At 43.8% G+C, this 26336-nt stretch overlaps 1 protein-coding gene across 4 annotated transcripts in view; it reads left to right on the plus strand.

Moving 5' to 3' along the window:
• ACOXL (acyl-CoA oxidase like) overlaps positions 1-26336 on the plus strand; it is a 255445-nt gene that overhangs the window by 146155 nt on the left and 82954 nt on the right. For all 4 annotated transcript variants that reach the window (XM_074354662.1, XM_074354663.1, XM_074354664.1 and 1 more), the window contains 2 exons: positions 2067-2156; positions 19560-19669. In XM_074354662.1, the coding sequence (XP_074210763.1) occupies positions 2067-2156; positions 19560-19669 (200 nt within the window). The remainder of the gene's footprint in view (positions 1-2066; positions 2157-19559; positions 19670-26336) is intronic.

A 26336-nucleotide genomic window follows, 5' to 3' on the forward strand; every position in this document is an offset into this window, starting at 1 on the left:
CATGTGGTTTTGTCCAGTATTCGAATGAAGAGAGGAGTTAAAGCTGAGTGTCATCATCTAGGAGAGAAGTAAATCCCATTGCACGTGGAGAACTAGCACAAAAACACGAAGCATCTTCGCGTCCCGGGACTCCAGTGCCCGCCCTCCAGGAGACGACGGGGTTCGGGTGCTGATTCCACTGCCTTTCCGGTGGCCTGTCTCCCCAATCACTTTAAAGCCCCGACGGCCTGGTTTCCAGGGCAGAGAGTGAACAGTTCAGGTGTCAGAGAACAACAAAGAAGCTGTTCCTCCCTCCCCTGCTAGAAGAGACCAGAGCGAAATGCTCAAGGGAAAAGGCTAGTTCCTCAAAGTTATTGTTTTGAGCCTTGGGCAGGTGTCTTTCCCATGCGTAATGGCTCCTCCCCAACTCCGGGGTGATTTATTCCATGTTCATCTTTTCCACACCAGAACTGGAGAGGTTGTCCAAGAACACTGCAGCCTAGCCCTGAAGCCTCACTTTCTTCATCTGTGCAATGGGGTAGCGCCTACCTCCCAGGGCTGTTGAGAGGAGGAAAGGGATTGAGTGAAATGGTGAATGGGGTTTGGGTAAAGCCTCAGCACAGTGTCTGCTTGATACATGGTAGATGCTGACGATGAAGTGAGTCAGCCACCCCTGCAGGGGAGACCCTCTGGGGCCTGATCACACTCAGTGAGAAGCCCTTCTCATGTGGTTTCGGGGGATGGGGGCGCGGGATTCACCCTGTGGTTATGATGGAGGAGGGGAGGCTGAACTTCTCCAGGCTGGAAATGCTCCTGACTTACTCATCCATAAATACAGTTTACCTTTATGAAAGTAATGAAGGATTCCTGCGGGTTTGTAAAGACGCCTTTGCTTCTGTAGGGGATCGCACTGTGCAGAAGGTCTGCCCGGACTGGCGTGGTGCTGAGAGGGAGCAGGGGAGGCGGTGGGGGGCGTCAGAGGATGGTTCTTGGGGCAGGAAGTATGGATGCTCATAGGACTTCAGGCTCTGTGGTCAGCGGGAGCCCAGAGTGCCCGCTTCTGTGACTCCAGTGGCTGTTTTCAGAAATGAGGCAGGTCCCCCAAGGATGACGCATACTTAGAGATTGGAGAATATGGCTGTCCACGGGAGCATCTTCTGGGACCCTCCCTGGCCCTTGTGGCTTGAAGGTTCCAATGGGGCTAAATCTTGTCATTCTCAATCAGAGCCAAAGAGCTAAGTGCAAATGCTCCCAGGAGAGGCACCACCATAGCTGCTGCCTCTGATGTAACTTATGTGTCAGGACTGCTTGAGAAGCAGATTTTGAGAGTGGGAACGATCCTGGAGAGTTAGTGGGGAGGACAATGAGGGCAGAGGCCTGGAGAAGGGGACGGGCCTGCAGCCGAACACGGGCAACTCTGCTCCCTCCACGTTTTGCCTCGGGCTGATCCACTTTCTCTGGAGCAGCTGATTCCCCCAGGGTGTGTGCAGAAACACTTCGCCACTTTGAAAAGGAGCAGCAGGCTACTGCCATTTAAAGAAGGATGTCAGGAAGTGAGAAAAGGAAAAACTGGCTGGAAGCTGGGGTGTGAATTTACGACGCAGAGCATTTAATGACATCAAGAGGCAGAGGGGCATTTTAGGATTTTTAAGTTGTCTCCCAAGATTCATAGGTATATTTGCTAATTTAAAAGGGGTTGGGGTGGGGGAGGCATCATTCTCCTGCATATTGTGGGATGTAGTCACTAAGATCTTGACATTTATTAGAATTCACAAGATTGGGAAGAGAGAGAGAAAAAAATGAGCATAATCTGTTGAAATATTTTGGAAAAATGTGACATGACTATTTTCAAGTATTTTGACTACTGATGAAGGCACACCCAAAATAATCTTTATAGACCAAGAGCTGATGTGATGGATCAAAATTCTTGGAATGGTTATTCTGGATACAAGAAATACAGTTATTTTCTTTTTTTTTCAATTATCTGTAGGTTTTTTTTTTTAATTTTGAAGAAAATGTCCTTTGTAATGATGGGACTGCAAATCTAAAATCTGTTTCTTTTTCTTTTCTTTTTTTTTTTGCAATAGGGTTACATGATGGAAAACCGAATCTCAGGCTTGAAATGTGACACAGATGTGTTCGTAACTTTTGAAGGTGACAATGTTGTTATGCTGCAGGTAAGATTCAAGAAATGTTTATTCTTTTGAAACAGCATAATTTTCAAAATTAAGAGTCATCCAGAGATCTGAGGTGCTTCTTATGTTTTATCTTTGTCTGATGGCTTCATTTAATTGGCAGGTGTTTTTATGTCAGGCACTTGATTTTTTGCACTAGTTTAATGGGCAGATTAGTTAATTTATTTCAAATGTCAGCTGATATTTGATGTCGAACTGTATCTTTTTGGCTTAAGAAAACTACTTCTTGTATATCTTGAATCATGTCTCTTCTACCGGGAAGGCTGTTTCCCAAAGAGTAGTTAGGTAAGGTCCCAAAAGACAAACAGGCAAAAGACATGAAAAGCTAATTTACAAAAGGAAGGCAGTTGATCAGCCACACTAGTGATCAAAGAGATCCACGTGGGGGCATCTGCAATACCCATTTCTTTCCTCTACCAAGCTGGCCTGTGTTTAAGAGTCTATCAGTTTCCACTGTTGGTTAGAACCAGAGGGGCCTCTTCCAAGTTGCTATTGGCCATGTGTGAGTCTACTTCTGGGACTCTCTCTAAGGTTATAATCCAAAATACAGAAAGAACTTGGGACACAAATGTTCTCATTAGTGCATTATTTATTATAGCAATAAGGTTGGAATCTACATTTTCAACCATAGGAAAATGATTATGTAAATCAAGTTCTGGCCACTCGCTAGGGAACTGGAGAGCCTTTAAAACTGTACCTATGAAGATTTTATTACAGAAGTTTAAAACGGGTGATATGGCAAGTAAAAATGATGTAAAACTGTGTACAGAATGTGATCACAATGAGGGGCTTTTAGGGAAGGAGAATAGAGACTTTTGGTTTTGCTAAGATGAAATGACCCCGTTCCTCCCAGGGCCTTCCTCTTTTAAACACCCTGGGCAGGCACAATGAACCAGCGCAGGGAGACTCTCAAAGGGGAGGAAGAAGAAGCCAGGCTGCTTAAGGCCCTTAGGACTGGAGGAAGAATTGGCAGTAAGTTCTCTGGGTTTCCTTATTGCCCCCCATAAATCCTGCACAGAGTTATTTGTCCTGAATCTCTAGTAGGCACACACAAAATTTGCTCCAAGAAAAGCCTGCCCCCCCAGCCACAGGGTGGGGAAGGTGGTGGCCTCATAATAGAAAACGCTTTTGGCAATACTCACTGTACACTAGGCTCATACAACAGAAAAACCAGACCAACACATGCACGTGCACGCGCGCACACACACACACACGCGCACACACACGGCCTGGCAGAAACTGATCTCCCACCTAAACTTCAGTCCGAAGAAGCCGGCAGAGGCAGGTAGCAGGTGGAAGCAATGCTGTTCCCCAACCTGGTGGTGCTGGAGGGGCTGAGCAGGGGCGTCACCTTCCGTTCCTTACCTGGTGGGAGAAAGAAGAGACCAGATTTTCCCACTGGAGTGATGTCAGCAGGGCCCGTTGGTGAGATAAGCCTTCGCCTCGACCCGGCAGCAACAAGACCCAGCGAGCTGATGGAGCCAACTACCAGTGTGCCTCAAGCCTCAACTCCAGAGTCAGCAGCGTCCAGTGAAGCGTAGGACCCCGACCCCTACCTGACAGCAGCTAGACTAAAGCAGGAGGTGTGAGTCAGGACTACTCACATCTCACGTTCCCCGCATCCTTGGTGTCCGGGGGCCCGCTGCAGCGCTGAAGCTGCACACCCACATGGCAACAAGAAACCAGGTCAGACAATGTGCAGCATGACCGTTGGGCACTTTGATCCCTTCTCTCCCTGCCCTCTCTCCCTCGTGCCAAAGGGGCCCAGTGGAAGCTGAGCCTCCAGCTTCCTCTGGCATCAGTGGTGGGAAGACATGGTACGAGCTGGGTAGTTAATACTCCACTTCAGGCTCCCCCAGTCTCAGCAGGAGCCAGTGGGGAGCTCAGTCTCTACCCTCCTCCAGCATCAGTAAGGTGGAAAGAGGTGGTGGGAATTGGGGTTAGTTCTGTACTCTGCTTCCTCCCCCCACCCCCTGGTAGAGCTGAAGTTTCGCCCCACCTGTCTGTGACAGGCTAATGTGGGTCAGTGCCCTGCTCGTTCCAGAGTGGTGTTGGCAGCACCCACTGGGAAGCTGAGCATACACTCCCACCCAGGCTTGCGCTGCACCTGACCGTGGAATACAATCTCATGATACAATGTTTGAATAGAAAATACAGTAGAAAAATCACTCGTTATACAAAGGAGCCGGAGGACCACAAGCTGAATGAGAAAATCAACAGATGATGACACCAAGAAGAATCAGATGTTGGAATCATCTGACAAAGATTTCAAAGTACGCATCATAATAATATTTCAAAGGTAATTGCAAACACTCTTGAAACAAACATAATAGAACATTTCAGCAAAGAAGGAAGAAATACAAAGGGACCAAAGGGAGATTATAGAATTGAAAGATACAACGATGGAATAACAGATGTGAGAATGACAGTAGTAGAGTAGAGATGATAGAGAACAGATTTTGTAACTATAGACTTTCCCCAGTCTGAGCAGAGCGGGAGAAACTGAAAAACCTCAGGGATCCGAGAACCATAACCAAAGAGCTAGCATTTATGTCCCTAGGGTCTCAGGAGAGGAAAGAGGATGAGGATGAGGATGAACGAGTCTTTAAGTAAACAATGTCTGAAAACCTCCAAAATTTGTCAAAAGACGCGAAACTGAAACATTCAAGATGCCGAGCAAATCCCAAATAGGAAAACCCAAAGAAATCCACCACAAGACACATCATAATTAAACTTCTGAAAACTAAAGGCAGAGAAAAAAAAAATCTTGAAAGCAGAGAGAAAGAAATGGTGCATTACTTTTAGGGGAACACCGATTCAGATGACAGCAGATTGCCAACCTGGAACCACAGAGGTCAAAAGGAACGGGCACAACATTTCAAGTCCTGTAAGAACAGAACAGTCGGCTGCATGTTTTATATCCAGTAAAAACAGATTTCCAGATTGAAGGGGAAAGAAAGGTTAAAGAAAACTAAGAGAACTCGTTGCTAGCAAATCTGCTCTTGAAGAACAGCTGAAGGAGGTTCTCTTCTTAAGAAAAGACCATGACAACAAAAGAAGGCTTAGAACTGCCAAAAGGAATGGACATTGGAATGTATTAAACGGGGGTAAATAAAAGGCATTACGCTCAGTGAAATACATCAGAGCGAGAAAGGCAAATACTGTGTGATGCCACTTATATGTGGAATCTAAGGAAGCAAGCTTGTGGAGCCAAGGAGTAGATTGGTGGTTGTCGGGGGTGGGAGGTGGGGGAAATGGGGAGATGCTGGTCAAGGGGACAAACTTCCAGGCGTCAGGTGAATAGGTTCTGGGGAATCTAATGTACCACACAGCACCTGTAGTTAACAATGCTGTATTATAAGCCTACAAGTTGGCAAGAGTGTAGATCTTACACGTCCTCACCATATTCACAGGGTGATTATGAGACTTGGTGTTTACAGCATTGTGTCAGTTATTGGTGGACAGCATAATGTTTCAGTCACACATATACATACATATATTCATTTTCATATTCTTTTTCATTATAGGTTACTACAAGATATTGAATATAGTTCCCTGTGCTGTGCAGTATAAACTTGTTGTTTATTTTATATACAGTAGTTAGTATTTGCAGGTCTTAAACTCCCAATTTATCCCTTCCCACCCTCTTACCCTGCTGGTAACCGTAAGTTTATTTTCTATGTCTGTGAGTCTGTTTCTGTTTTGTAAATAAGTTCATTTGTGTCTTTTTTTTTTTAGATTCTGCATATAAATGATATCATATGGTATTTTTCTTTCTCTTTCTGGCTTACTGCACTTAGTATGATGATCTCCAGGTCATTCCATGTAGCAGCAAATGGCATTATTTTCTTCCTTTTTATGGCTGAGTAGTATTCCATTGTATGTATGTATGTATGTATGTATGTATGTATGTATGTATGTATGTATATGTGTGTGTGTGTGTGTGTATATATATACACCTAATCTTCTTTATCCAGTTATCTGCCAAGGGACATTTTAAACTCAAGCATGTGGTTTAACATTTCTTGACCCTGAAGTTGTGATTCAGTGCTTCCATTGGAAACTCTAGCTTGTGGGTGCTATGGAAAAGTTGTTTAATTATTGTAAAAGGTTGTTTAGTTATGGGAGTGGTCACAATTTCTAACTATGAACTGAAGTGGAAGCAGAGGGAGAAACGGGGACCACTTGCTGTTTGTCATATAAGTGGGAAATGAAAGGCCCTCTGGACCACTGAGGGCAGGGATGCAGGGATGCTGGGCTGGAGGGAGGCCGAGCTTCATGCTCAGGAGGATGTGCGTCATCACAAAGAGGCAGAGCACCCATGCAATCAGAACCCATACAAGGCTTCGAGGCTCAGACGGAGGAAGGAAGCCAGGGGCGGTCCCAGGGGGACCACACCCAGGTCTAGTAATTCTCTAGGAAGACTCACAGGATGCAGCATCCAGTCACACTCACGGTTGGGATTTATTGTAGCAAAAGGATGAAGCACACAATCGGCAAAGGGAAAGGCATGTGGGCAAAGTCCAGAGGGAACCGGCATGACCTTCTAAGACTGCTCTCCCCGTGGAGTCACACAGGACGTGCTTAGTGGCTCCAGCAGTGAGTTGTGATAGTCCACGTGAAATGTCATTTACCAGAGAAGCTCATTAGAGACTCAGCAGTCAAGGTTTCTATTGGGGGCTGGTCGTGTATGCCCCCTCCTCCTAGTACACATCAAAATTCCAGACCTTCATAAGTCAGACAGAGAAAGACAAACATCATATGATATCACTTATATGTGGAACTGAAAAAAAAATGACACAGATGAACTTATTTACAAAACAGAAAGAGACTCACAGAACAGACATAGAAAACAAAATTATGGTTACCAATGGGGAAAGCGGGGCAGGGGTGGGGATAAATTGGGAGTTGGCGATTAGCAGATACAAACTACTATATACAGAATAGATAAACGACAAGGTCCTACTGTACAGCACAGGGAACTATATTCAATAACTTGTCATAACTATAATGAAAAAGAATATAAAAAGAATGCTTATATATGCGTGTGTATCACTGAATTACTATGCTGCACACCAGAAACGAACACATTATAAATCAACTATACTTCAATCTAAAAAAAGGGTACAATTCCAGACCTTCAGACAGAAAACAGGTGTTCAGCATAAACCATATCGTTTGCACGAACAGTTTAGGCACAGTGAGCCCCCTTTGTCAGTCACAGACGGGGGGGCAGTCTCGTCAAGTCCAGGTTCCCGGATGCCAGCCAAGGGCATCCCTGAAAGCACACCTTTCCGACCACAACAGAGCAGTTTCAGGCCTGGCGCATTAATTCTTTTCTGCAAAGATGCCCTCAGATAAGGCAGTTGCCCTCCTGATTTTATTGCTCAGAAGAGGGAAGATTAAAGGTGGTGGCGAGTGGGGAAGCATTCCCAGAACATCCAGAATTAGAGGGAAAAGCGACACTTAGACACTGCTGCATAAACAGGAGACTAAAACCAAGGGGACGGCTTCTGGCTCAGGATGATGGCAGGAACGCTGACATGGCTGCTCTTTCCTCTGCGATCCTGCTCAAATACCTGGAAGAAAGACTGGAAGAGAACAGACCTGCAGGGGCCACTGGCAGTGGGAGCGGGGCCGTCAGAAGACCAGGAGTTTGATACATTTCTGGAGCATGGGAGGCAGATGGGGTGGACCTGATGGATCAGCTCAGGTGAGCATGGTTGGAAGTGGGAGCTGTTTCTTTTGATGTCTCTGGAGAGATGCTGAGTCACATGGACTGAGAGCAGGAGAGGGATTGGAGCAGAGAGCCAGGCATTTCTGACCACAGGACAGCCTCCCGCATTAGAGCACCTGACAACAGACGTGGCATCTGCCACAGCCCTGGTAACCTGCTCTAGGAAGGACACTTAGGTTGGCCAGGGAGGGCTTGGTCTCCGGGAGTGAGGGACTGAGACCCCCGTGTACATTAGCTTTGTGCTGGGGAGGGGGTGAGGCTGCCTGCTTGCCACCAGCTGACACATCCTAACAGGACACCTCTGGCTGACGTGCCCTGCTTTGAACCCAGAGCTTTCAGATGGCCCGGCATCCACACAGTCGTGGGGAAGGTGGCGCTGGCTGCCTCCACCTTGACCTTCCACTGGAGTGTTGGAATCAGCCTGTGTTGGGGAGGCTGTCCCTCTCTGGGCTGGATTCTGCTCTGATTCTGCTTATCGAAGTAGAGATAGAAATTTCAGGAGACCAGGGGACAGAAACTGGTCAGCAGTTTTTATAGGATCCCGCTGCTACCCGCAGTGCTTTCAGCCCCCCGCCAGAAGGTGAGACTCTTTAGCGAGCCTGCAGGTACTGCCGTCCCAGGATTGGGGCGACGTGGACAGAGTGGTCACGTGCTTCAGAATTCCTGCAGGCTTTACATACCTCCCTTTAAGCAAGATCCAAGGTCTTCTGACCCTTTCATTATTTTCCTGGGGCAGAGGTTGTAGGTCCTTGGTGAAATTTAATTACACCCTCCACCAAATCCAATTACTGCCCACACCCATGAAATCCCATTAGAACTTTCTTTTGCTTCATTAGAGATACCCTAGGATGGGTCCCGTCTTAATCCACTGTGGCGGGTTTCCTAGGGCCGATCAGTCAGAGGCTTTGCGTACAGTGTTCATTACTCTGCGAACAGATATGCAAAGATGCAAATGACCTACCACCTGACTCGCGTAAAGGCCAAAGCGAGTGTCTGGTTTCCTGTAAGAAAGCTAATTCCAGGAGTATTGTCCCAAAGATATTCAGATAATTTGTTTTTGTTTTGTTTTCCTTACTATTTCCAACTTTTGAAAATTTCAAGCAGAAATTTCAAGAGAAATTTGAAAGACTACTACAGTAACACTTGGGTATAGTCTCCACTTCCACATGTTAATATTTTGCTGTATTTAAATGGTTTCCTTCTCAGTCTCTCTATACATATGTTTGAGTGTGTGTGTGTGTGTGTGTGTGTGTAACCATTTGAAAGTTGCAAACGTCAGACACATTATCCCTAAAAGCTTCAACATTCATTGTCTAAAATAAGGGCATCTTCTTACGGAAACACAATCCCATCATTGCACCTAAGCAAATGAATAATAATTCCACAATACAGGATTATGTACTAAGAACGATCAGAAACTTAAGGCAAATGAATAACATATAAAAGAAGGAGAAAAATGAACAAATAGAACTCCTAACACTGGGAGAAACCAAAACTAATTAATATCTCTGAAGATGTGTGATGACGTTGCATCCATAAAGCAAAAACACCCTGCATGACCAGGGAGCACTCTGAGAACCAAAGTGCATCAAACTATAGTAACCACAGTGCAGAGAATCATAATAAATTAAAATTACACATTTGCATAATTTAAAAAAAGTCCAGTGTCAGGGCCAAAGGATAAATTTGAGAAAACTTCTCAGAATGCAGATCAGCAAAACCAAGCGAAGGGAAGTCAAAGGGAAAAGCGAAGAGACATGGGTGATCAATCTGGGAAATTGATGCCATTCCTGAATGAGGGAGCAGAGAACACAGAGAAGCAGAGAAAATCAGGGAAATAAAAGATGAGCATTTCCCGGATCTGAAGAAAGGCACACGTCTTGGAATTGGCAGGACCCACTAGAAAAGGTCAGAGCCTCAGAACAGCCTGGAGAATTTCAGATCACCAAGTGAGGACCACGAGAGGGCCCCCAACCTTAGACTGAAAAAAAAAAAACAGATTACTTACTATTTACTAAGAAAAGAGCCAGGTTGGCCTCAGTCCTATGGGCAGCAGCGTGAGGGCCTGGAACGACACCTCTCCGTTCCAGTGCACCCCCGCGTTCCTGGGGATCTTGTTCACATTCAGATTCTGGGGTGGGTCTGGGGCTTCTGCATTTCCAGCAAGTTTCTAAGTGATGTTGACGCTGCTGGTCTGTGGACCACACTTTGAGTGGCGAGGGTCTGGAATAAAACGGAACAATGCCTTTAGAATTCAGAAGAAAGTTATTTTGAATGTAACATTTTATAGCTAGCTAAATTATTGATCAAATATGAGCCAAAACAAAGACTTACAGATATTCAGATGCTCAGTGAGTCGAACTGCCAAGCACTTTCTGAAAAAATTTTACTAGTAGGTGAACTGGAGAAAAGTGTAAAAGGAATTAAGAATTAGGCAGACATATATGCTTTCTGGAGGTAACCCAAGAGGAATATGTGTAAAGAAAGACCTGCCCAGTAGTGGCCCAGGACACAGTCAGTCCAAATGAGAACAGGAAGTCGGAAGGATCAAAAGCATGACTTCAAGAAAGGGATGAGTTTTCGGTTCAACAAATAGAATGATTATGAATCCGGAAGCTCTTAGTGATGATGGAAGAGGTGTATGGTTCTTCTTGAAACGGGGGAAAGTCTGTTAAGGCTCCAGGAAAAATAAAACTGCTCAAGAAAAGCATGTTCCAAATACGAAACAAAGCCATGACGTGAGACTCCTTCTGACCCTGACGTTTGGAAGCTGCTGCTTCTAGCAGAACAAAAGCTGCTTAAGGACGGTTATTTCTGGAGCGTGGTCTGGGAGGTGAGGGACTGGGCAGGAGACTTTTCCTTTTTATTTAAAACTATTTAATATGGCTTGAATTTCAAAAAAATTTTTTTTAATTCAAAAAAATGTGAAAAATCAAGTCTATTTAAAACTATTAAAAGAAATAGCCCATTTCTTAAATATAAAAAGTGAAGGAGGGAAGAGGAGGAATAAAAGGTACCAAAGAAAGGAAGGCCTCTCCCAGAGGAGAGAGGTCAGGGCATCTCACACACACACACACACACACACACATACACACCCATATACACACACATACACCCACACACACATATACCCACGGTACACATATACACACACACATACACCTACGACACACACACACTCACATGCATACACACACATTACACACATACAAACATACACACATACCCACAATACACACATACATATACACATGCACACATACACACATGCACATACATACACACCCATATACACACACATACACCCACACACACACATACACTCACGATACACACACACACTCACATGCATACACACACATACACACACACTCACATAGATACACACACATTACACACATACAAACACACCCACACCCACAATACACACATAACATATACACATGCACACATACACACATGCACATACATACACACACACACACACACACACACACATACACACACGCACCCCACCCCTTACTCCTCAGCCCTGGAATTCTCACCCCTGTCACTAGGGAGAATTCCAGATTCCTTTCCCAGACAAGCAGGACCTCGAGTGCTAGAACGGGGCCTTGGGATGGGGACGGTGTGGGCGAGGACTGAACCTCGGGCTGCAGAACCTGGACTCCCTCTGCCCTGGAAGGAAGCACACAGCAAGCCTGAAAGAGCATTCTCACTGGGGCCCAGCCTTCTGGTGCAGGGCCCTGGTGATCTGCAGGTGGAGATGTCAAGATGCCAGAAGGAGCAAAGTGCAGCTACTCCTAAAATCAGAGGTGAGGGCGGGGCCATTCAGTCGCAGAGCCTCGGAGCATCAGTCCTAAAGGCCCTGAGACCTGGCTGGCCACTGCAGGGGCACGAGGAGCTGCTAGGATGGGGGGTCTGGGCTGTGGATGACCGCTCTGCTTACCTGGAAGATCAGCTGCCTTCCGCTTCTGGGGGGCCTCTTGGAGAGAGAGAGCAAGGGGGTGGACTGGCGGCCCGATGCAGCAGAATCAGAGGCCGACAGTCCAACCGATCTTCCTGAAGCCCTACAGAGGGGGAACTACGCCCAGAATCACCCCTAGTGATGGCAGAACAAATCAGAGGGAGGGATGTGATAGGAGACCGGAGGTGGGAAGAGGGCTGCAGCAAGAGTAGGCTCGGGACCAAGTCTCAGCCTCGAGCAAAGAGGTGGTGCCCAGGCCAGGGTGGTGGCGTTGGCAGCGGGGCGAGGAGGGCAGCTTGAAGATCTGCTCAGGGGACAGAACTGACACTCAGCACTTATAAAATGTGATCCTTCACTTTCGGGAACTTGGAGGGACTCTGGGATGACACTCCAGGGTCGTTTGAACAGACCTTCTAGTTGTCTCTTCCAAATCCATTGACCATGAGAAAGCTGGTGCTAATTCTTTCAAAACCAGATGTTGCCGCATCTGATGATTGAAAGCACGCCTCAAGAACCCCAGGTGTGAGGCCTGGGAGGAAGGGAGCCTTGTGAATCCAGGCCACTTGCTTATCTGTGCTTCTGTGCTCCCCACAACGACTTCACTTTCTGCACAGATTCTAGGTTTTGCAGCAAGGTTGATTTGGGCATTGATTTTCAAATTGGGATCTATGAGTTCTTTACGAGAATGTGTTAATTGTTTTAATTTTCTGATCGTCTAAACAGAAACCGTCCCCGTGCGTTGTGTGGATTGTCTGGATAACGGCCGTATAACCATAAACGGCGGGGTTCCAGGCCTGGCCTCTGGGTCTGTAAGCCCTTGGACATCGGATAACACCAGGAACCAATACACACACATACGACACACACACATACACACACATACAGATACATACATACACCCACACACCCACATACACACACATAGTGTGGACCAGGAACCAACAAGGAAAGGACAGGTGTAGGTTTTTCTATCAAGAAAAAAAATGTGTTTGTGCCAAGTGAAGTCCGAGGGATGCTATTCTGCACTGCTGGGAGGAGGTGAAGTGAGGCTAATTCAGGTTCTGCTCCTGCATGGAGTAGCCCCGGCCAGGTCTTTGTCTGTCTGAGGCCGCTTTCTGTATTTCTAAAATGGGGCTGATAACCCAGACCCTGCAGGGATGGTATGAGGATTAAATGAAGGAACACAGGCAGGGTGTTCATGGCAGTTACCGGCACGTATAGTGAAAACCTCGGGACTGTTGGTCTGTTTCCAGTGTTACAGGGCCGCCACAGATGTCCAAGAAATGCGTGGTGAGGTGCGTGGTGCCGGGGCCTGGTGTGAGCTGGACCAGGAGAGGGGCAGTGTTTCCGGAAGCAGAGTGTCTAGATCAGGGTGGAGGGCCGGGCGCGCCCGGCGCCGGGGCAGAAGGTTGCCTTGCCTCTGGAGGGCGGGGAAGGCCCAGGCAGGGGGGCTGGGTGCGGCCGGGGGCCACAGCCGCTCGGGGTGAGAGCTGCAGCATGGGGCTGGAGGAGGCCTGAGTTAGCAGACTGGTGGCCCGCCTGGTGGTTTAAAGAGGCCTTTGGGGCGGATCAGTGAACAAACAGGGAGGGAGAGGGAGACGGAGAGGAAGGAAAAGCAGAAGGAGAAGGAAAGGAAGAGGGGAGGGGACAGGATTGTGGGGGAGGGTGGCGGAGGAGGGACAGATAAGAGGCCCGAGGCCCGGGAAGAATTCCCTGTCCAGTCACCTGCATAAAAAACCACCTCCAACTTTCGTGACATAACCCCACGACCACTCTGTCCCCCTCCTGGGTTCTGTGCTCAGGAGTTCTGACTGGAAGTGGCAGAGCTGGCTCATCCAGTGCTTCCGGCCACTCCCCAGCCTCCAGGTGCTGACACTCTGGCCGGTCAGTGGGCTTACCATGAACCTCCGGATGGAAGTGGCTCCTCAGGCTGGTGGCCCAGGCCCTTCACGGCTAGCCCTGCCCTCAGCCTTCCTGGGGCTTCTCCGTGCCCCTGTGCCTTCATTTTTATATTTTTGGAGGGAAGAGGTAATCAGGTTTACCTAGTTATTTAATAAATTTATTTATTTTTAATGGAGGTACTGGGGATTGAACCCAGGACCTCGTGCGTGCTAAGCATATACTCTACCACTGAGCTGTACCCTCCCCTCAGCTTGTGCCTTTAAACATGCTCTTTCTGCAGCTGAAAACCCTCATCTCCCCACCACCCTTTCTCATTGTCAGAACTGAAGTCAAGTGTGAGTGGCTTGGTTCCAAGACCCCCCACCCCTTGTACCCACTGAACTTTACTCACCTCCATTGCCCACATCAGGTTACACGGTGGTGCTGTCTATTCCTGCCTGTCTCCCCAGCACACTCTGGGCTCTTGCATTCTCTTTGTACCCTCCATGCCCAGCACAGAGTCTGGCACACAGCAGGTGCAGTGCAGGTGTGGAATTATTAAGAATCCAGACTCTGGGTTGAAGTCCAAGCCCCATCACTTCTAGGCTGCATGACCCTGGCAACTTACTTAACCTCTCTAGGCCTCAGTTGCCTTATCCGGACAACGGGATGAGCCTATTAACTCCCCAAAGTTGTCATGCAAATCAAATCAGTTATCCCATGTAAAGAGTTTGGAAGAGCTTAGCTTTAGCAGATGTTAAGGGAAAATGGTGGTTGTTACCATGAGGTGTCGGATCAAGGGATGGACTAATGAGTGAAGCTGACCCATGGGTGAAGCTTCCTCCACGATGTCTTCCCTGATCGTCAGAGTAAAGGAGTCTACTTTTGACTTGCTGTGCCTGACGTGTTCCCAGCAGATGCCACCAAGCAGAGCTGTTTGTGCGTGTGCTGGTCTCTCCTCCAAGACAGGAAGTCCCTGTGGGACAGATGAATATCTTTTTAATCCACACTATGCTCAACATGGACAGTAGATGCCTCGTACATAGTAGGTGCTCCATAAATGTGGATGGAATGAAGCGTGGAAACCACAAAGACGCACTTTATTTTCCATTGGGAAGATAAGTTTTGTCTAGATTTAACTAAAAAGAAAAACCAAAAAACTAACCACTCAAGTTCAGTTGAGCGGTGCATGAATTTCTGCTTGGCTTAAGTCACTGCTTTGAATCCATGCATCCTTCTTAGTATAAAGTTCAAATCCATGTTTAAGGGCCAGCAGTTAGTCAGAGCATCATACATTTGGTCCCTGTGTTAATTTGAAGTAGTTCTTCCTCTCCTCAACGCCCCCTCCGTCTCTCCCTCTTTTCTTTTCTCTCCCCGCCTCCCCTCCCTTTTCTTTCCTTTCCTTCCCTTCCAACTAAGGAATCTTCAAAGATTCTCCTCAAAGAAATCTTCCCTCGATGGGATGTCCAGCATCTAAAGGAGGTAAATGGTTAAAATACACAGTGGAGAATCATGTCCAGTTGGTCTTTTCTTCATCCTCACACCCTGGATGCCACCTGAGCTGCCCTCAGAAACCTAGGGTTGCTGAATGTGGACGGAATAAAAACCCAGGACGCGTGTTCACATTTCTGTCAGGCGCTCCTCCTGGGACCTCGGGCTCCAGCTTCACAAGGTGAAATCTGTGCCATTGTGCAGGACCTCGTGCTCAGAAGGGCCCGGCTGGCTTTCCTGCTCTGTTCTCACCATCCTGAAATTCTTAATAAGTTTTGAACAAGGGGCCCTGCATTTTTGCTTGTCCTGCTTAGGGCATGATTTGGGACCCCCGGGCCACATGGGCAGCTGCTTTGAGTGATTCCATCACCCGACATGCTCCAATTCTGAGTGCAGCCCCACTGCTTGGCTTGTCCTGTTGCATCCTGAGAGGATGACGTCTGGTGGCTTTTCCTTAGAGACCATGTTTTCTGTCCTAATTGACTCCAAGTGTTTCTCCTTTGGCAAGCAGACATTACTTGTTAGGCTTTTTAATCCAAGTTTCAGTGTAGCTGGCATAAATCCGTGAAATACTTAGTGCGTAGAAATGTTAGTTGCTTCATAGATGCCTTGAAAAGCCATTCAACCTGAAAAATGATTTTTATTGATGCTACGTAATTGGTGTTTCCTGATGCACGTGATATTTGTTATAAATGCATGTCTATGATGTCATTATTCTGCATAATTGCTTAGGCTCATGGCTTCCAAATGTTGGCTGTAGATTTGCTTGATTCTTTCTGCAGATGGGGTCTTTTTCAACAAGCAAGAACAAAGCTTTCCGGCTGCTCAGTCCCCTAGAGTTCTCTTAAGAAAAGGGATCCTGGAATCTGAAAAAGAATATATTTTATATACATTTATCAAACTGAATCACTTGGCTATTCACCAGAAACTAACCCAACATTGTGAATCAGCTACACATCAGTAAAAAGAAATAGATACAAATTAAAAATTAAAAAGTGGGGCTTCTGAGCAGGAGCAACAGGCCTCAGTCACTGGGAATTAATCAAGTGTCTAGAAGAAAATGAGGAGTATTCACAGTAGAACCAGAAAACTGTGTGCATAGCCACACAAAAAAACCACCACCATCACAAACACAGGCACCTAGAAAGAAATAACATCACACATTGCCTTAAGAAAATCTGGTGCAAGTTTTCAAAACACCAGACGTAGATAAGGGTGTCCTTACTTGTACTGAAAAAAAATTATTTTATTTTATTAAATGCGTTTATTTTACTACCGGGTTTTTTATTTTTCTGGATTCATTTTTAAGTAATGAAATCTCTACTACAACTACAACATACGACGTATAAAAATGTTAAGTTTCCTGGTTTTGATCATCACCATTGCTATATGTAAGATACTGCTTTGGGGGTAATCTGGGTGATGACCAGACAAAAACCTCTCTGTACTGTCTTAATTTTGCAACTTTTTGTGTCTATAATTATTTTCAAATAGAAAGTTAAAAATTATATATATATATATAAATATATATATATATAAAATTATATGTATATATACACATGAATATGTACTATAGAGTATATTATAATGTATTCAGGAACACATCTGTGAGGTCAAAGCAAACACGTCTTCATTGCATGCTCAACTGAGATGGTGACTGATCTCTCTTTGCCTCTTCTTGGTCATTTATCAATAAAGTGTTGAATTTAGAGATTGCCTCAACCCCAGGATAGCTGGTAGCTTCAGTCAGTTAATCTTTCACCAAAGGGCATCAACAGCAGAAAATAAACTTCTTTTAAAAATAATTTTTCCTTGTCTCATGACCTAGGAAAAGAGGACAGATTCCAAAAGCAAGGGGCAAAAAGGAAGAAGAAAGGAGCAAAGATCTGTGATATCAGCCAGACCCCAGTGTGTCTATCTTTTCAATTTAGCACCTAAACTGGATGATGATGTCCTTGTAATTTTAAATCTAGAGTGAGTTGATTTTCCCGGTGTAAGTTGCTGAAATTGGAAAGGTAGATGTAGTGACAAAAGTTAAACGAAATGATTAGGGAACTGATAAGGTCAGATGAGATACTGAGCACAGGAAGGGGCCTTATTTATTCACTCACCCATTCAGGAAGGTTTCCTCAGCTCCCATCTCTGGGTCACGTGTTGTTTAGTGGCACAAAGATGAACAAACTCTGACCTCCAGGCAACAGCTGGACAGGAAACCCACAGCAAGTTGTGCTCTGTGTCATGGGGTAGCAATAAACTCAATGTGGAAAAATAAAGCAAGTAAAAGTATAGAGGAGAGGGGTGGGAATCAGAGAGAGCAATTTTTAATGCTTGGAATATTATTGCTCTTGTAACAGGAGGGAGATGGAGTTAGAGCCATCATCAATTTAATAGAGTAACAAAAGACAAAGAATGTGAATGTGACTCCCAGGGTTGTCTGTGAAACTGAACTTGATTGCTATATCATTTTAATTTTAATTCTTGTCAGTTAGTTAATTTCCCCCATTTTCCCCATTGCTAGCAGCGTTTGATTTTCACACTTGCTTTGTGTAGCAGCAGCCACAAAAATGTTTACATCCTTTGACCCATAATACAGTGATCCTCAAACTCATTGGCCCTCTTTTTTTCATAACAAATATTTTGTGACATCCTCTTTACTATCCTGAAATGAAATCTTGGGTAATGTAACCTATCCAGAGACATGATTTCAAGAATTCAAGACAATACTTCAAAGAAACAAAAGGAAAGTGTTGTGTAATAAATATGACAACATAGCAAGACAGAACAACACCTGCCTCTATACGTGGAGTGCCCGTGGCATCTCCAGTGCAGACTGAAGCCCAGGCTGTGGACCAGTCACAACTGGGAACATCACAGCAGCTTACACGTCACTGGCCTAAAGCCAGTCCTATGGCCACCTCAAATTCAAGAGGGCATTTAACTTCCCACAGGCCCTAGTTGGGGAGAACCTGAGAGCTTTAGTGTCAGAATTGGGCTCTGGTCTATCAGTTGGCTGCATGTGTTTGACCATGTGGCATTCGACAGGACGCTGGTTGTGACACGGTCCTCTACTGCTTGAGACTGTCCTATGTATTTTACACCTGGCTCTGCCCACCAATGCGGATAACATCACCCAGGCAAACGTGCCTGGACAGGTTCCCAGCATCCCTCTTGTAGTCAGAGTGGCCCTCTTTAAGAACCATTGCATCAGTCAAACTCATGGGATTTATTCTCAGGTAACAATCAAAAAGGGGACAGTGCTTTATGTCTGAACATTGATATCAAGGTTATTAATGACAGCACAAAATTGGAAACAACCTAAATATCTAATTGATTGGAAATGTTTAATTAGCTAGGATATTTCCCCCCCCAAAAATATTGTACAACCATTAAACAGTTAAATAGAATCCAAAACAGCAATGAGAACCAAAAAATATCGCTTATTGTATACTACTGATTGAAAACATACATAACATTTTATGTAATCTCTATAAAAACATGGATGTATGTGAAACAAAGAAGGAATTATTCTAAGACTGGTAGTCATTTGATGATGAGTCAGCTATTTATTACTGGGTAACAAACCACCCCCAAGTTTAGTGCCTTCTAACAACACTCTGTTGGCAGTTTGGGCTGGACTGGGGCAGTGTGATTCCTCTGCTGGCCTGGCCTGGGCTCACTCCTGCTGGAGTCAGCTGGAGGGAGGCTCTGCAGGGCAGGCTGGTCCAGGGGGGCCTCACTGACATGTGTGGCAGCTGCTGCTCGCTGTCAGCTGGGCTTCTCTCGAGCAGCCTGACCCTGGATGTCTTCTTTGAAAAAACCTGGACAAGGATGTAGTATTTTAGGCCCACATTATAACTTTCAGACTGCTGAGGAAGGCGAGTGATGGAGATTGCTTTATGTGTACATTTCAACATGATTCCCCAAAGGCCTAATTGGCCACAGAACATCGGAGGCAAAAAAGAAACCAGCCACCTATCTGGTCCAGAGAAGGCAAGTCCGTTTCATCTGAAGTGTCAACTAGAATGGCTGGCCCTGGGACTGCAGTAGAGGCTGACGCCTCAAGGGAAAGAGAGAGCAGTAAGTAGTTAGCTAGTTAAGGTGCCACGAGGACGGAGGGAGAGTGGTCAGGTAAGGGCACACCCTTGCCATGGGGAAGTGGAGGCCCCTGGAAGGATGAGTCTTCTGTTTGATTCCTCCCCAAGAGTTGGCTAGAAGCAACTGGACCTGATCTTGCTGCAGCAGTTAAAGACACTCTGGCATTTTTTCCATTTTTGACAAACGTCTGACAAATGGTAAACTCTTTGCGCAGGTTGTGGTACGGGAGCTGCTGGCTCAGTACAGCAAACAGTGTGAAGAAAGACCGCTCTCGAGCCTGCTCCGAAACTGGGCCGACTCGGTGGGTGACAAGCTGAGAACCAGGTACGTAATCCCTCGGGCTGCCAGCATCCTTGGCCCTCGGGGTCTTATTATTGAGCTGAATATATAGAGCCTTGCCACGGCACAACTCACTCTTGTTTAAATTTTAAATATCACTGTGTGTAAAAAAGAAATGAATATGTAACTTCAATACTCACGTATAAGCGGTCCAACTTAAGAACCAGAACATTGTGAATTCTGTTCTTACTACATGCGTTCCTCCTTTTTGGCATGTTCACTGTTCCAAGGACTTTACAGCTTTTACTCCTAAAAACCCCATGAGGTAGGTTTTTATTTCCATCTCAAAGATGAGGAAGCAGGCCCAGAGGTTAAGTATTTTGCCCAGGGTTACTTGTTAATAGGTGGTAGAGCTAGGATTTGAAAGATGATCTGGCTTCAGAATCCAAGCTTTTGGTTGTTTTCATTGATTTTTTGGTATTGTCTTTAAGCTTGATAAATAAGGTGTACTGTGTGTGGTGTTCTGTAGTTTCCTGTTTTCACTCAATATTTTGTTTCTTAGATTCAGCCAAATTGTTATGTGTGGCTGAAGAGCTTCTATCTCTGATCATATTTTATCATGTGTCTCAGCTGCAAGTTACTTATCCAGTCTTATCTCCAATGTCAGTGGATAGTTGGGTTGTGTTTTTGATATTTTGCACAATGCTCTTATGAAAAATCTTGTGCATGTCTTCTGGGGGAACATGCGCAAGAATTTCTACAGGGCTTTCAAATTTAGTTGTCTTGACTCAGAGTGAGAAATACATTTAACATCACCATGGACACCGACACACCCACAGAATCCCCTGCTCTCCCCACCACGGACACAACTGAAGCAAACATTTCAGGAAACAATGTCATCCTGTTACTCATAATGCTCTCTGGTATTTTTTAATTTAATTTTTTACTGATCTCAATCCCATGAGCCATTAGCAATTTGCAACGTGTTGTTTGAGAAACATTCCTCAGTGGCATGTATTACGTGGGAGTGAAATTGTTGTGTTGTGGGGTATGCCAGTGTTCAACTTGACTCGACAGTGCCCAGATTATTTTTCAAAGTGGTTGTGCAAATTTATATCCTCTCCAGCAACATGTGTCTTATGGAACCAGCACTCAGCATTAGCAGACTTCATTTTTGACAATATAAGAAAAAGATCTCTCACTGTGACTTTAAATTGCATTTTTCTTATTACTGTCATAGTGGAGCTTACTTTCACACGTCTGTTTACCATTTGTATTTCTTCTTATGTGAAATGCCTGTGGTGCCTTTTGCCAATTTCTCTGTTTTTCAGTCTTATTCTTACTGATTTTTGGATGTTATGACTATCTTCTCCGAGTCTATGGCTTGGCTTACATTTTCTTTATGGTATATTTTGATTAACTTAAATTCTTAAATTGCAATTGAATTTATCAGTCTTTGCCTTTATATTCCACACTTTCTGTATCTTGTCTACTTTGGCTCATGATATGTATTTTTTTAAAATTTTGAGAGTTTCACCATTCACATTTAATTTTTGAATCCATCTGAAATTTTTGTCTATGGTGTGAGGAAGGGATCTAATTTTACTTTTTTCTCCCCTAGGGATTCTCAGTTATTTCAGCCCCATTTACTGAATTGACTGTCTTTTCCCAGTAATCTGGAATGCTCCCTCTGGCATTTATTAAACTTTTGTTTATATAGGAGTCCATTTTGGGGCTATTTTGTTCCTAGTCTGTTTGCATGTTCTTAATCCAACAATACACTGTTTCAATTCCACTCAATTTATAATAGTATAAAAGTATTATGTAATACATATTATATATAACATTATTGTATTATATTATTATATCTGAAATATAACTCAGACCTGTCTGGGTCTTTTGCACATCCATATAAGTTTTAGAGTAAGTTTGTTAAGTTCTTCCAAAAAAACAAAAAACCAAACCAAAAAAACCCCCCAAAAAACTACATACACCAAAAGGGCAAAAAATGTTCAATATCACTAATTATCAGAGAAATGCAAATCAAAACTACAATGAGGTATCACCTCACACCAGTCATTATTAAAAAGTCCACAAATGATAAATGCTGGAGAGGGTGTGGAGAAAAGGGAACCTTCCTACACTGTTGGTGGGAATGTAGTTTGGTGCAGCCATTATGAAAAACAGAATGGAGACTCCTCAAAAAACTGAAAATAGACTTATCATATGATCCAGCAGTCCCACTCCTGGGCATATATCCAGAGGGAACTTTAATTTGAAAAGATACATGCACCCCAATGTTCATAGCAGTGCTATTTACAATAGCCAAGACATAGAAACAACCTAAATGTCCATCGACAGATGACTGGATAAAGAAGTGGTGGTATATTTATACAATGGAATACTACTCAGCCATGAAAAAGAATAAAATCATGCCATTAGCAGCAGCATGGATGAACTTGGAGATAGTTGTCCTAAGTGAAGTAAGCCAGAAAAAGAAAGAAAAATGCCATATGATATCATTTGTATGTGGAATATAAAAAAAGGCAAATGAACTTATTTATAAAGCAGAAACAGACTCACAGACATAGAAAACAAACTTATAGTTACTGGGGGAAAAAGGGGTGGGAAGGGCTAAATTGGGAATTCAAGATTTGAAGATACTAACTACTATGTATAAAATAGATAAATAAGTTTCTACTGTATATCATAGAGAACTATATTCAACATCTTGTAGTAACCTATACTGAAATATGAAAATAAATATCTGTATTTATATGTATGGCTGAACTATGATGCTGTACACCAGAAACTGACACAACTTTGTAAACTGACTAGACTCCAATTAAAAAAGAAAAGAAAGATTTTGGGGTTTTCTTCCCATAAACATCATCTGCAACTAATGATGTTTTATTTCTTCCTTTCCAGTTATTACTCTTTTTTTTCTTTTTTTGGGAGAAGATATCTCATTCCTGGTTTTGAAAAGAATTAGTTTAATATTTCACTATTAAGAATGACACTTGCTGAAGTTTCTGATAGACACTTGACTTCCTACAGAGGCTCGATTTATGGTTATTTTCAATGTATTTTTGTCATTATTGGATGATGACTTTTACCGATTTTACTACAAATGATTTTTTTTCATTTGTTAAATTATCTTATGATATTTCTTCTTTAATCTGTTAATTTGATAAATAACCCTTGCATGTTTAAGAAACACTCCATTTTGTTATGCTGTATTATCATTTTATATTTTCCTGGGTTTGACTTGCTCGTGCTATTTTTACAGTTTTTATATACTCGCTGGCTATTCTGTCCCTTCTTCTACTTCCCTGGTTTGGATTTATATCAAGTTTCACTGGTCACATCATTTTAGGGGTAGTTTCTTATTCTGTGGAAGAATCTGATGAGTTATTTGAAAACTGTCTGGGCCTGGGTAATATTTAAAATACTGATTCAATTAGTTTAAGGCCATTTAGGCTTTCTCTTCTTGTGTTAGTTTTGGGAAGTGGTATTTTTCTAGGCATGTATCCATTTTGTTTTGAATTTATTGGTGTGAGATGTTTTTCATGCTATTCTCTAATTAACGTTTGCACTTCTGCTAGGTCTATAGTTATGTCCCATTTTTCATTCCTAAAAACGATTCCTTGTGCCTTCTCTCTCCTTTGTTGTTGTTGTTTAATCTTACCAGGTATCTGTCTAGTTTATTATTTTTTTCCGAACAACCATCTTTTTCCCCTTGGTTGGTCCTCTGTCATATCTCTGCTTTCTGCTCCTAAGTATGCTGTCTCCTTTATTCTACTTGTCACGAGCTTATTGTGGTTTTTTTTTTCTTTTGTGTATTTTTAAAGTTATTTTTTTTATTTGGAGGGAGATTTTGGTCTTCATGACCCAAACGCATTGAACCAATTTCCAAGGAAATGATTCATTAGAAAGTATAAACTTACAATCCTGTTGAAAACATGGGAAACACAGTGAATGATAGTGTGGGCTTTTTTTTTATATCTGTTGGCATGAAGTGAAATTGAGAAATCTGTTATCTGTCCTTTTTTCCTTTAAAAAAAAACCCTGCTGCTCAGGTTCCTGTTTATTCAGACTAGTCTATCTTAAAGCTTGAAACATCAGCTGCCACATCTGAGGACTGTTTCACTGAAGTCTCCCTTGGTTTTGTCTCAGTTTGTCCTTTTACACTCTACGAAGTCAGTGCATCTTTTTAATATTTCCAGCCCTGAATGGGCATTTTATAGTACTGATAGTTTTCCCCACTATTTTTTTTGTTGGAAAATTTCCAACATAGAAGGAGTTGAAAGAACAGTACAATTCCCATCTGAATCAGTTCCATCCATTCAGGAAACGTGGTCCCCAGCTAACTACAAATCATCTGCCCCTCCATTTTTTTTGCCAGATAACAGAGCAGGGCTTGTTTCCATCATTTCGAAAGCAAAACAGACGCTCAGCCATATGCAAATCTATATTCCTAGCAAATCTTCCAAGATAGACTTGAGATGTGCCAAAGGCAGTATTCCAATTGTAAATATTTGGAAAGTTCCAGTCCATTTATTTTTTTGTCTCGGTTATTAACCTCCAAAACAGTACACTTCTCTCTCCCACACATCCAGGTTTTACTGATTCAGTTTGGCTGTGTTTATCTCCTCAAGTCCCAAAACCTCACTCTTATTTTTATGTATATTAAGAAAAGCCTTTGTCCTCCAACACCTTTCCATACACACAGTGTACGGGGCACTTAGCTCTCAAGTGTTGATGATGCGGCAGTGACTGGGCTCTCAGCCTTCCTGGAGCGTACAGTCGGATGGCAGTCATACTGACAACTCACGAGAGAAGTACCCAGAAGCAAGTGGGGACGCGAGGAAAGATGGGGTGAGAACTCGCTGAACTCCCTCCAAGTAGGCAGCCATTTGTGTGGATGCTCAGAGGCTCCAGGAGACTTGAGGAGGAGGGCAGGACTTGGCTCTGGGAGGGGCTGGACCTGAATCTGCAAACAGCTCTGTTGTGCCCTTTCTTGTCCCAGGGAGGGTCGCCTCTCTCCCTCCCACAAGGGGCTGCCACCAGAGCCCTCACCCCCTTATCAGCCCGTGGATCCCTAGGGGGCTGTGGGGGCTGAGGAAAGTCATGATTCGGCATTGGACTTGAATGTTTTGCCTTATATACTATGGCCATTCTCAAATACTCAGGAAAATTGAAATAATTTTAGGGAACATTCACATACCCACCAATGAGATTCAACTATGAACATGTTACTGTGCTTAGTACATATCACGTATATATCTCCCTATCAACCCCTCAGCCCACCTTTCCGTTCATCTTTTCTTTTTGGTGCATTTTATTTTATTTTAAATTTTTAAAATATATATACATTTATTGAAGTACAGTCAGTTTGCAATGTTATGTCAGTTTCTGGTGTACAGCTCAATGCTTCAGTCATACACAAACATACATATATTCATTTTCATATTCTTTTTCATCATTAATTACTGCAAGATATCGAATATAGTTCCCTGCACTAGACAGCATGAACTTGTTGTTTACCTATTCTATATACGTCCGTACCTATAAATCTGTAACTCCCAATTTATCCCCTCTCACACCCCTGCCCCCGTGGTAACCATAAGTTTGTTCTCTATGTCTGAAAGTCTGTTTCTGTTTTGCAAATTCAGAATGGCCATCATTCAGAAGTCCACAAAAAATAAATGCTGGAGAGGGTGTGGAGAAAAGGAAACCCTTCTACACTGCTTGTAGGAATGTAGTTTCGTGCAGCCATTTTGGAAAACAGTATGGAGATGCCTCAAAAGTCTAAAAGTAGACTTACCATATGATCCAGAAATCCCATTCCTGGGCATATATCCAGAGGGAACCTTAATTCAAAAAGATACATGTACCCCAGTATTCATAGCATCACTATTTACCAAGATATGAAAGCAACCTAAATGTCCATCAGCAGATGACTGGATAAAGAAGTGGTGGTGTATTTATACAATGGAATACTACTCAGCCATGAAAAAGCATAAAATAATGCCATTTGCAGCAGCAATGGATGGACTTGGAGATTGTCATTCTAAATGAAATAAGCCAAAAAGAGAAAGAAAAATACCATATGATATCATTTATATGTGGAATCTTTAAAAAAAAAAAGACAAATGAACTTATTTGGGTCTTTTAATGACTTACTTCTCAAGGATGTGGGGAAAAGAGAGGGCAGGGAGTAGCTGAGCTATGCAAAACCCCAAATGTGAACTAACTCCTTAACTGTCTATCTAAGTTCTAAAGACAGAAGCTTTTTGGGGAGGTGGGGAGGACAAAATCAGCGCAAAAGACAGAGTCGCATGGTGAAAAGCCCCCAGGTTTTTGACGAAGACTTGAGTGTCTTGTGTCTATGTCTAAGTCTCTTAACTCCTCTGTGCCTCAGTTTCCTCATTTGCCAATGGGAAGATGGAAATTACTACCTGCTGAAGAAAGTCACATCTCTGTGGCACGCTCTGCCCTGGGCTTGCCCCCACCCCTCTCACAGCCCTCTGGGGCTCCTCTTCTTTTAAATACCAGTGTCCCCGAAGGTAAAACTGAGCTGGGACCTGTTCTGCCTGTGTGCCATCGAGCAAGTTACTGAATCTCACTGAGCCTCGGATTCTCAAACTGTCCATTGGATAATTATAGTGTCTGCATCATAGAATTATTGAGATTATTGAGTAATTCACAG

This window comes from Camelus bactrianus, chromosome 28 (assembly GCF_048773025.1).
Source record: "Camelus bactrianus isolate YW-2024 breed Bactrian camel chromosome 28, ASM4877302v1, whole genome shotgun sequence".
NCBI lineage: Eukaryota > Metazoa > Chordata > Mammalia > Artiodactyla > Camelidae > Camelus > Camelus bactrianus.